Genomic DNA, 12,564 nt, shown 5'->3' with positions numbered 1-12,564 from the left:
TCTACTTGTTAAATCATATGTGTCTTATATAACCCAAGTGACCGAATTGGTTATTTGATTTTTCATTGTTTTTAATGCAATCTTGAAAATTATCTTTAATCTCCATAACCCAATAACCAGTTTTTCAATTATTTATTAATGGATTGATTTAATCATTTAGGAAATGCATAAAAGATGAAAAAAGCAAAACAACACAACAATATTTATATTGATTCGACTCAAGATGAATTTACGTCCAGTCTAGTCTTCTCTTAAGTAACCCGAACTTATGAGAATTCTACTAAATCAATAGAGTTACAAGAATTACAAAAACATATATATAATTCAAGACCTTAAAAGACTAAGAAACATTATCTACAAATCAAGAACTTCCCAAAATGTAACACTCAATCCTAATACCTGACTTGACCCTCCAAGATTAAATCCACCATCAATTTTCTTGAATGTCCAATTGAATGATCACTCAATCTCAAAAAAATCTTTTATTTAGTTAACTATCAAATTCATCAATAAGTTCTGCATTTAACATATTCAATAGATTAACAACTAATCAATACAGTTCAAGTTTAGCTTTTATGTAATCTCAAGTATTTATCACTTATACAAAAGATAAATTCAGGACCAAGTCTAAATCAATAAAACAATAATACAAGAACTTTGGACATCAAAATCAACTTTGTTCTGTTGAGCCGGCTCCCCTTTTTAACAACACCGAGTGCCGGTTTATAATTTCTAGTGTATCCAACCACCTAACCTATTTTCACCAAATTCGAGAAATGAAGAAACTGTTCCACTATGGAATTATATTCTATTGCAAATGCATTACCATTGCATTATACCTGTCGAAAAACATTCAACAGCACAAGACGTCAATTTCAACACCATCGTTAATCGACGTTATGAATGTTTGTTAAATACATGTTTCAGGCGTCAATTACACAAGGATAACCAACAATATTAAGCTTACAAATAAAAATATCTCAGCACCACGAAACCACAGGTTTCGAATCAGTCGACATAACAGTTATACATAACCAGATTGCTCGTATAAGAATATGCTCAACAATAAATGGAAAATAAAAACTGTCGTGTGCTAAGATTATCTGAATCATTTTATCCCAAACCAAGGAATGATTTTAAGCAATTTCTTCTACATTTAGACAGAGTGTCATACATTTCAACTAACTACTTCTCAGACACTTAAAAAGAAAAAAAAAAAAAAAAAACATCACTGCTGTGGGCCGGCACCTCTCACTCTTCCCTATAATCTGGATTCTCCTTCAAAATTACAAAACCTTCAAGAATTGGCGATAGGGGAAGGTATCTGAACAAAAAAAAAGAAAAAAAACTGTTAGTATTAGAGAACATAATCGTGGCGTGTTTTAAAATGTGAAGACATAAGTGCATTACTTTTCCGTTGCCAGCTCTGCCCTGTCCCCAGCAGCCAGGAGAACAGGGGTGGAGTGGGTCTGAAAGCCAGTAATTGTTTTAGGACGACCGGCTTGTCCAACAACATCTACTGCTTGGCCAACACGAACTGGCACTGATAAAGGCTTCAAGTTCTCATCCACAGTCAGCAACATCCTTGGCTGTTGCAACAAATTACAGAATATGACTGAGAATAGCTTAAAATGGCATAAGGTAGAGAGTCTGACTGGAAAGAGTAAATGAAACTCAAACAAACCTGCATTGCCAAAACGAGGAAGTACAGAACATAGTGATATTTCCCCAACACAATAGCTTTCATATCTAGGCATGCGTGCAACATGGTAATTAGTCCGGCAAGTGCTGTCCTGTAAAAATGATACAGAATGTTGATTAGAAAATGTTATACTAAAGTTGTATAAGTCCTTTTAAAGTTACCAACACAGTCAGAAAGAATATGTTTACTTACGGTGATAGTAGGAAACGATCAGAATGGTATGGATTAAGTGTTAATAAGCCCTTTCCCAAATGCACAAGACCTTGGGCAATCCGGACCTGTAGATAAAGTAAAAGGAAACGGGTGACCATATATAAACAGTGGAAATAGAAAATAAGGAGGGAAACTTAGAGAAAGCTTACACAAAATAGAAGGCTAGTATCCTTGTAATAATAACTTGAAAGATTACGAAGCATGCCAGCAATTCGGGCATTATTCGTTCCAGCGCCTATTAGACCCAAGGAAATTACTGCCGCCTAAAGCATATAAATTGTTTTAGCTACAAACAATAAGCAATAGTATAGACTCAAATGTTAAAAGTAAAGAGACTTGACATCTCACCATAGCTACTTCTGAATCAGTATCATGGCTCAGTCTGCTTAAGGTATCCATAACATTGACCTGTAATGTTTGAGTAAAACTTTAGCAAAAGTTATAAAAAGTGACGCCTTGCACCCATACAATAATATAATAGTTTGAACTACAAGTCATGGTTTTCAGAGCATGGTTAATTTGTTTCACTTTTGATAAAAGGTAACGCTGCAAATGTGATAAAATGCAAGTAAGTGCACTTTTTACCTTTGGATTTGATATGCAAAGTAGACCAAGTGCGAGGGGAACTGCTCTACGAATATTCTGCTCTCCATACTGTAGAAGATGTTCTAATGATCGAATTGCCATCTCAAGTCCCAGTTCTTCAGCCATGGCTACCATAGCAATTCCAAGTACAGCAGGACCTTGGTGAGTTTCACCTTTATCAAGATGTTGTGAACAATGACCTAAGAGATTCTGGACCTGCAAGAGCCAGAAAATACAAACATAAAAACATGCATAACAATTATGAACATATAAAGGTGCAGCAGAAGTTTTGTTTTTTAAAAACTTCATAAAATTGTACCTTGAGAACATTTCCAGTTCCAGCATAAGCACATGATAGAAGCGTCATGTCACAATACTTTCTAATTTTTTCATTAAAAGTCTTTGAAACTTCGGCAGTTGCCTCAACACTGTCCTGCAGTAACAAAGCACAAATGAAGAGTGAGAATTATACCTTCTTAACAACTTTGACCTCACCCAATAGCAGAACCCGCTCAATATCAATTGTTATTCAGAAACTAAAGAAATAAGATTAATGAGGTGATAAGAAAATAAACTCTAACTCAAGAAATAAAGACAACAGACTGCCGAACAACTGATTACCTGCTTCCCAAGATATAGAAGACCAAGGCCAAGAGGTAAAAGTCGGGTAAGGGGCTCTCCTAACTCTGACTCACTCCTGTCCATTAGTGTATAGATAATTGCTTGGGCAATTTCCTCATTGCAAGAACCCACAAAGATCAAGCCCAGAGAAATAGCAGTGAAAGCAAGCACATCAAGTGATGCTTTAGAATCATTCAGTACACCTGTCAATTTCTCACGTAACTGAAAGAAGCAATGACAAATTAAAAACTTTACACATTTGCAATATACTGTGTATCTCAATTCTCAACAAATATTATTACAAGATTTTCAAAAATATAGAGAAAAACAGATCACCTGCTCATTCTGGGAACCAGCATATGCAATCCCCAAACCCATTATAGCACCAATTCTGATTGATGTGTCTTCTTTATCTGTATAATCACCAAGAAGTGCCATTGCCTGAAAAGGAATCAAATCAGAAGTTCAGTGGAAAGCTGTCATATTCAGAAAACATAAGGATAAAAGAAACTCACAGGATCACAATCGTTCTTGATACTACAATTGACAATTCCGACTCCCAATAATGCACCAGCAATGACATGATTATCATTACTATGGAAGTACTTGTCAAGTTGAGCAAGTCCAGAGTCAACGTCCCACAGCAAAATCATACCCTGACACAATACACTAGTTTTGTAAAATGAAATTCACATGATCGAAACCAATAAAAGTGACTCCATAAGAAAACGCATACCAGACTAGCTGCAGCACTAGTCTTCCCATGCTCCTTATTTTTGAAAAGCCAATTTCCAGAAGAAGCACTACTTGAAGAATCAGAAGGAACAGTCATTAATTTATCCTACACAATGAGAATGGGAAGTGAGGGAAATAGAATATTGAAGAATAGAAGACATCATTAACCCAAATCACAAATAGAATATTAAAATATTAAAAACAGTATACCTGACCAAATCCAGCATTTACAAATGCATTAACAAAAGTTGCAGCAAGGTTCTGTCTAGCTGAATCAACACTTGCACCAGCACTAGCCCGGCCATCAAGCAAGTGCGCCTAGGAGAAATCAATCAGAGTGAAACATAAGTTGACAGCTAACAAACAAAATGGCATACTTGAGATAGAAAAACTAGCACATCTAGAACCTTTTGTTTCTGGTACATAAACTAGAAAACTATCAGTGATGTCTCTGTTAGTACAAAAATTGATTTCCACGAAAAGCAGTCCAGTACAAGAATAATCTTTTTTTCTGAATGAAATACAATTAAGTATAAGAAGAGACGGATGCCACTTTAGCAAGAAAGCAAACACAAAAAAATAACCCAAACCATTTTTGACACACCATTGATGATCAACATATAAATTATTTCGGTTACTAGCCTAGACTCTTTTAAAGTACATCTCCAAATTCGACTGGCAAAATCCAGCACATCAGAAACAATTGTTCCATTAATTAGTAAGAAAATCTCACGTGTGATATATTATTGGAAAATGATTAAATAAACTATGTACAAAAGCATTACAAACAAATCTGATAGGGCAATTCATAACAAGGAAACATTTCAATTACTCTATATAAGAAACCAGAATTCACTGATACACAATACACATAACTATCGACAAAATTTCTTGGATATGACAAGCAACCGTAACAAAAGCTGCAAAAACTAATGTATATTAAAAAGGATCATGACTTATTGTTTTATGAATTTGAACCAAAATTTAGCAGATAAAAATAAAATATCATAGCATTAGAAACCAGTATTCACTGATACACAATACACAAAAACTATCGACAAAATTTCTTGGATATGACAAGCAACCGTAACACAAGCTGTAAAAACTAATGTATATTAAAAAGGATTATGACTTATTATTTTATGAATTTGAACCAAAATTTAGCAGGTAAAAATAAAATATCATAGCATTAGATGTCAATTTATACATGCACAGGATATTATATTTGGTACAGAATTCCTTATAGCAGAAGTTAAATCATCACCAAAATTCACCTTGTATATATCCTCAGGGGACTTGGGCTCCGTAACTTCAATGTCACGAGCAAGGGTGAGATATCCTTCACTTAACTTAGAATTGTTGATGATATCCTGAAACATTTCTCTGTCCTCATCATCTGCTGCCATCTCCTCATCAAGCTCAAAAGTAATTCCCTGCAGATAAATAATAATCAACAATAAATATCTCACAAGATGATCAAAAAGGAGCCCCCAAAAGAATCTGATAGCGGAATCTTGTCAGTATATATGGCCTTTTTAGTTGACAAAACAAGTTAGGCAAATGACATCACTGTTAAAAAATTTACGGGTCATAGCTCCCTCACAAAGAAACATGAACCAAGATAATTTCACAAAGTAATAAACAGAATCCAGGACTTACATGACGTGCAAGCATGTAACAGAATTGCTTCTTTCGCAGCACATCATTACAAGAGGTGAACACCTCTCTCACATGCTGTCACAGCACTGCAACTAATTAGTTTCAAGCCACAATAATAGATACAAAAGATAAAAAATATTTCCTGATTCATATATACACACACACACTCTGAGAATTGAACGCAAACTCCAGGGTTAAACGAGACACTGTTAAGAATTTCAGATCCACACCTGCATGTTATCCATGAACAATGCAATTTGGAGTGCATTTGGATATTCTTCAAATTGTTTATAAATTGAATATGCAATGTCCAAAACTAGCATATCATCTGGTCCTGGGAGGTATCTGCAAAATTACATAGAAATAAAAAAATATAAATCTACAGGATAACATGTTTGTCAGAGAAAGAAGGTTAATTTACCCCAGACAACATATAGAAGAAAAAATCAAAAACAGCATCACATTTATATGCAAAATGTTAAAAAGTCAAAATAGAGTCCTCCTAAAAAATCTTTTGATTACAAGCCAAAATACACCCATAAACCTTTGCATTATTATAAAATAAAACATCACTCTCAAATTTCAACACCAAACTTAGAAGCTTCGGAACCTCTGTAACTATTAAAAAATAATTGTCAGTAAAACCAGACTCCTAATCTACAGTATCCTCAGCACAACTGTAGTAAGAGATCCAACCACCACTTAAGCAAACAGCAGTTCTCATTCCTAAAGTATTGGAACACTCAAACACTTATAGAAGAGACAAGGATGATAAACTAAGATTGCTTAGTTACTAAATAATTTAGGTATAGGAATTTAGAAATGAAGAGACATCATAGAAATAGAGAACCAAATGAAAAAGCATGAAATTGCAAAACAAAAAATACAATTAATCCATAAAAGATACACACGTTCATATGCCATGATAAATTGTTACTCCCTCCAGTCCTTATTATAAGACACCTTCTAGAAGCGCTATATGGTCCTTTTCACAAGGCACTTTATATTATACTTCCAATGATACATTTAACTTTTATTACTTATTCGTCCTTACTAAATGTTTTCGGTATGTATTTTGGGGTTTGTCTGCAACGATGAGAGCTTATAGTTCACGTACTTTTCAATGAAATGTTATTTGGACCATTTTCAACTCCTAAAGATTGTCCATTTTCTACAAACTTCCATTCATTTATAGGTCTCACTCAACTGACTATCCAGTTCTCATCCATGTAAGCTTTGATAAGCTATTTTCTCACTACACATTCTCATCCACATATCATTCCACTCTTTCTATGCAAAACCTGATTACAGAATTAGAATTTTCAATCTAGTTGGAGAAGTTATAAAGAGAACTTATCAATTCTTGATTAACAATCTCAATGTCTAATCAGATTTTGGTATTCTAAAAAACAAATGTCTTAATGTCTCAACGCATTAGTATAAAATATCAGAATAAATATATGGTTGATCGTTAAGCTTCCCATGCATGACTCTCTTACGCTTTAAAATCTCTGTACATCACACAATGCTCCTAGGAAAACATGCAATTATTATGAAAAAAATTAATGTTTTTTAATTCATATACAAAAATTAAATGTTGATTATTGAGGGTAAAATGGTGCCTATTTTTTTACCACGTAATTTGGTTAATGGTGCCTTGTAATAACGACAGGAGGGAGTGTTTTTTCCACTATTATGAACTCAATTGAATTTTCTCTACATAAACCAAGCCCTGTTTGCATTACCTTGCTGAACTGGTGAGATATAGGCAAGTTCTTTTAAAATTTGTTTTGTCAACATGTGCACTCAACATGCCAAGGTCTTCAACCTAAAATGCAATACAAAAAGAGATTTAGTTCACAGGACAAAGTAACTAAGCTAAGCAACAGCCTAAAAGGAACTGGCATAATACCTCCATCAAAAGATCAACAGCTTCAGGTTCTGCATTATGCTGCAGGACATTTAAAATTAATTAAAATAAACAAATAAATAAATAATAGTCTTCCATTAACATATCTAATTGCATCTATATTCCATACAGTCTACAACTTTTTGAATAAAATGAATGCAATATACTGTACCTTCATGTGAAAAGCAACTATTTGTTGCACGAGTTCCATGAGATCATCTATGGGAGTTTCTTCACTCTATAAAAGCATTTCATATTAAACAGAAACAGGAAAGAATTAGATAAATTTTAACAGTTCACACCACTTACCTTAAATACAGATCATGAGAGAGCCAAGGGATTCTAATTACAAACATCTAGACTATGGTTGACGACATATAAAGTAAATTATTAAATGAACTACAGAAGGATCATGCGTATTCATTCGACTAATTTATATATCGACATTTAAATTTAAATTAGCCAGATATCCAACCTGTCGTTTTGCGTATTCTTGTGCAATCTCTCCAGCCAGATTCCTGATACCAACAAAAACACATAACTAGTAAGATATGACAACTCCTCAGTCAGAATTCAATCACCAGAATTCTAACTTTCCAAGTAATTATCTTCGATAATGATAACAAAAAGTCCCAAACAACGTTATTCTCACCTAACATACTCATGGCCCCAGGAACCAATATCGCCCTCTGAACCCAGTAATCTATACTTGAGGCTTTCCTGACAGATCAATAAGAAATAATCAATACAAAAACCGATTTGTAAAGGCCCTAAAAGGCATCTAAATGAAAGGACACCACCATGCTGGAACACAACCAAACCAACACAATCACGAAATATATTTTCAATTTTCAATTGCTAACAAAGCAAACTAACTTACTCGTTCTCCTTCGGCAGACATTGTAAGCGCCAAAACTGACAATATATCTGCAAGGTACTTCTGCATTGAGGAACGACAACTAGATTAACCAACAGTACAAACACCATACTACTACTATCCAGTACTAAGGCAGCACCATATCCATAACAATACCTTCAAATCAGACTCCGCCATAGTTTCATAATACGTCTTAAGAGTTCCATAGTGCGGGCGCAGAAACTTCAAGGGTTTAGGAACGGAAGTCATGGAGCTCGTGGAAGTTCGAATTTCTTGCCTACAACAAAACCACGCATTCCAATTCAAAATACGTAATCAATTTTTTTATAAAATAAAAAAGCTAAAAATCCCCTTCCAAATTAAAATTTGTTCCTTTAGAGCATATTACTAGGTTTACCTCATGCTCTCTAGCGCAACCTTCTGCAATCCCGCGTCGGCATCTTGAACCCTCTCAACGTAAAGGTCTAGCTGCTGCTTCAACGCCAAATCCTCATCGGACTGCACAAATTGCGACAGAAACAATCGATTTTAATTTCTAACTCTCAAGAAATAGCCTAACAGGCATTCGAGTTGAGGAAGTAGTGAAATTTTGATCCACAGCTTTTGAACTTACCAGATCTTCGTTCTCGACCTTTTTCTTTGAAACGGCGTCGTCTTTGGCCGCACTGGTGCTGGCGCTGGTGCCGGCGCGGTTAGGATCGGGCGCCATCGAAGAAATTGGAAACCCTAAAAATGACTGAGGAAGGAAAGGGGGTTGAACTACGACGGAAAAGAGATGAAAATCTCGCGAGCAGAGTGTTGTGGTGCCAGAAAATTAAAGAAAGTAGCACTTTGAAACATATATCAATCAAAGGTTTCTTGCTGCCGAGGATTTTGTCACATTAATGGGCCTTCGCCCACTCCGCAAAGGCCCAGCAAGAAACTCTTATCGACTTCTTAAAAATTCATTATTTTTATTATTATTATTATTATTTTCTAATAATAAAGAAAATACTTTAGAATAATTTTGAGGGGATACGTAATTAAAATAAATTTGGTGTTGGTTAATGTTGAAAATAAGTGCATAATGCATATTAAGTTATATGGATCATTCATTAACATAAGGAATTGTTTTCCAAAGTAATTTAACCATATTTAATTGGATTATGTTATTTTAATTACAATTAGACAATTGGCATGGTTGACTTAGATAAGTTCGTTAAATAGTTTTAATTATATTACTTTATATAGTTGTGGTTAATATTACTTTTTTATATTAATTTATTCAAATTAATTTATGTAATATTTTTATGTGAGTAATTTGTGAAGAGTTTTATTGCAATCTACTCATTAAAATAATTTTTTTTTTGTGAATCAAGTTATTATTGGGTAATCTTCTCAACCTCCTTCTAAGATTAAAAAGTTAGAACATTTTTTTACACTAAGTAACTCTTAACTTTTTTTAGTATCTTTTACTCTTGACTTACAATAAAAAGATAGTGGAAGAAAACTAATATAACTTGGTTTACAAATATGATCATCTATCAAGAGAGACAACTTTGTCAAGTGGGAATTTATAAATGATAACATTCTCTAAAACTATATGGTATAGTATTTCTTATTTTATCTTCAAGAATTTCGTATGTAGTTTTCGTTGTGTGAAGTGGTCATAATTTTCTTTTTATTTTTAGTTTATTGCATAAAACTTAGATCTCTCCTTTCGTTGTCTCCATGCATTGCACTTATGATTGTTTGAGCTTGTATATGTTTTATGTTTTTTAAATTGAGTTTTGTGTCCGTTTGTTAAGTATATGTCATAGCTTATATGATCACTCATCCAAGACAAACTCCATCAAGTGAATGACCAGCAAATATAACTCTCTCTAAAACTATATGCTATAGTATTTATTGTTTTTTTCTCTAAGAGCATCTCCTTTTACAAGTGCTTTTAATGGTGATTGCCAGAGCTTGGTAGGTATATACATCCTAACTCTTTTATGTTTTCTTGTAAAGTCAATTGCTTTGTAAAGATTGTAAGTCTTGAGACAGCATGCTTTTTGTGAGTGGAGGTAATATATAACCACTTACTAACATGCAACTTCTTATTTATACTGAAATTGGCATTGAAGTTAGGTTGTTCAACCTACTTTCACCATATACAACTTATCATAAATGTATAGTACCTAATTTTTGTTATGGACGCCTCTTTAACTTAATTCATATATATTTATCATAACTTATAAGGTAAACAATTTGACATGTATAAGTTAAAAAGACATTCATATAACTTACATGATTGTTCAAATTAACTCTTGCAATTTGTATTGTACATATGCTTTTGTTCAATAAGTCAAACCGATCGACAAATTGACAGATCGACCGCCCAAACCAATTGATTGGCGAGCCAACCATCCTAATCGACTGATTAGCGGGTCGACCGCTCCAACTGACTGGAAGATCGACCATCCTGACTGACTGGTGAGCCAACCGCTTCGATCAATTGATAAGACTGACCGATTGTAGAATAAAGGTCAAATTAACACTTAACTTATGATAACCACGAATGAAAAAACTAATGTTGATTAAGATATGAGTAGGCCATGATTAGGCCAGCAAAAAGGTAAAATCACATAACATCAACTATAAATAAAAGTTTAAGGTATGGTTGTTCATACATATGCATAACTACATTCAACACCTTTACGATCGGTCACCTACTAACTTAAGTATCAAGTATCTTCTACAAGTACCATCCGAGCGGTTTTGGACGAAGGTAATACCTTGGAGACTAAATGGACAAAAAATATGAGTGGCACATGACAAACTATTAGAGAATTGAGAGTATTCGTTTGACCCTATAGAAACACAATTACATGTTAATTTCTTCTTATAAACAATACTTCGAAGTTTATATTTATTAACATCAATAATAAACAGTATAAGTCTAACAGATTTTTTTCTAACGAAGAATTGTTGAATGTCTGACTAAGAATTAAAAAGAATGATAATTTTCCACAAAAAATTAGAAAAATAGAAATGGTAAAAGAAGATCAAAATATGAACAAAATTTTATAAGCATAAATGATTAACTACTTGATGAAAGATTTATCATATTAAATTTGTAATTTAAATTTAAGAATAAAAAGTGTTCAACAACAATAAAATAATTTATCTAATAAAGCATAAAAATTAATTACAATTACTTTTAAACAATTTATAAAAAAGATAAGATCACTTTTATTTATAATATGGCTCATTCCTTAATTAAATTCATTCAATAAGTCATTTAATAACTAATATAAAATAATATCCATAGAAAAATTAATTATAAAAATATCAAAATATAGAAACAAATGCAAAAAGATTTCCTAAAAAATATAAAATTCTCATTTTAATTTTATTTTTATTTTTTGTAATTTATCTATAGTTGTTGAAGTACTTTATTTTTTAATCTGAAGACGTAATCACCATCATCAACTTGATGTGACAATCCTTCATAAATAAATACCCGTGTCCAACCACTACATTTCTTCCAACGGTGGCATACCTCTCTAAATGGCAACACACCTTTTCACTAGTAGCCAAACAATGTTGTTGTCATCATCACTAAGGATGAAGAAAAAAGTTTTTTAAGGTTTAGTTGTCTGGAATGTGTGGTTGATGGTGAAAGTGTGGATGGTACGTTGTGCGATTTTAGTGGTGGAGAGGATGAGGAAGATGGTGGAGGAAGAAAATAGAGGTGGGGATTTAGGAAAGTGATGATGAAGATGGAGGTGGGTTTATGATGATTGTGATGACGATGGAGATCCACATGATTTCTCGTCCGGGTTAAAGAGGATAATTGTGGTGTCTGAAAGATGGTGATGGTGGAAGAATGGAGATGGAGATGTGGCAGAAGGTGCTGTGGGGTTGAGAGTGATAAAGATGAAAAAAATGTATAATGCACTGAGGTTAGATGGAGAAAGAAGACAATTAAAAACATAATATCAAGAAGGTAGTTTTCTTTTTCTTTTTTTTAAATACATTTTGAAATATATATATATATATATATATATATATATATATATATATATATATATATATATATATATATATTAAATCTATAAGGTATGTTCAAATCCAATTTTTTAAATGTTAATTTCATAATATATTTTTTGAATATCTTACAAAATGTATATTTCGAAATATATTTTCAAATTTGAAAATATCTTCTAAAATGTGCATGTAAAACCCCATTTTCTTTTAAAACTCTAAACCAACTACTGTAAAATCATAAACATAGAG

General features: G+C 33.0%; 1 protein-coding gene across 1 annotated transcript; it reads right to left on the bottom strand.

The window, feature by feature from the left end:
- Positions 1 to 945: 945 nt before the first annotated feature.
- RPN1A (26S proteasome regulatory subunit S2 1A) lies at positions 946 to 9,159 on the bottom strand. Its single transcript, XM_028054805.2, has 25 exons — positions 8,915 to 9,159; positions 8,699 to 8,799; positions 8,458 to 8,578; positions 8,305 to 8,364; positions 8,077 to 8,144; positions 7,900 to 7,942; positions 7,597 to 7,662; positions 7,428 to 7,466; positions 7,261 to 7,343; positions 5,746 to 5,860; positions 5,516 to 5,590; positions 5,131 to 5,289; positions 4,067 to 4,174; positions 3,858 to 3,962; positions 3,637 to 3,777; positions 3,458 to 3,562; positions 3,122 to 3,343; positions 2,820 to 2,933; positions 2,501 to 2,716; positions 2,264 to 2,323; positions 2,065 to 2,178; positions 1,895 to 1,980; positions 1,685 to 1,793; positions 1,411 to 1,589; positions 946 to 1,324 (listed from the first exon to the last, which is right to left on the bottom strand). Exons 1-25 carry the CDS (start codon positions 9,008 to 9,010, stop codon positions 1,252 to 1,254), a joined length of 2,658 nt encoding a protein of 885 aa, XP_027910606.1. The 5' UTR covers positions 9,011 to 9,159; the 3' UTR covers positions 946 to 1,251.
- Positions 9,160 to 12,564: the final 3,405 nt, after the last annotated feature.

The sequence above is a fragment of the Vigna unguiculata genome, chromosome 11 (genome assembly GCF_037176805.1).
Source record: "Vigna unguiculata cultivar grain cowpea cultivar isolate G323 ecotype 2 chromosome 11, ASM3717680v1, whole genome shotgun sequence".
In the NCBI taxonomy this organism is placed as follows: Eukaryota; Viridiplantae; Streptophyta; class Magnoliopsida; order Fabales; family Fabaceae; genus Vigna; species Vigna unguiculata.
This window is presented reverse-complemented; position numbering and strand designations above follow the sequence as displayed.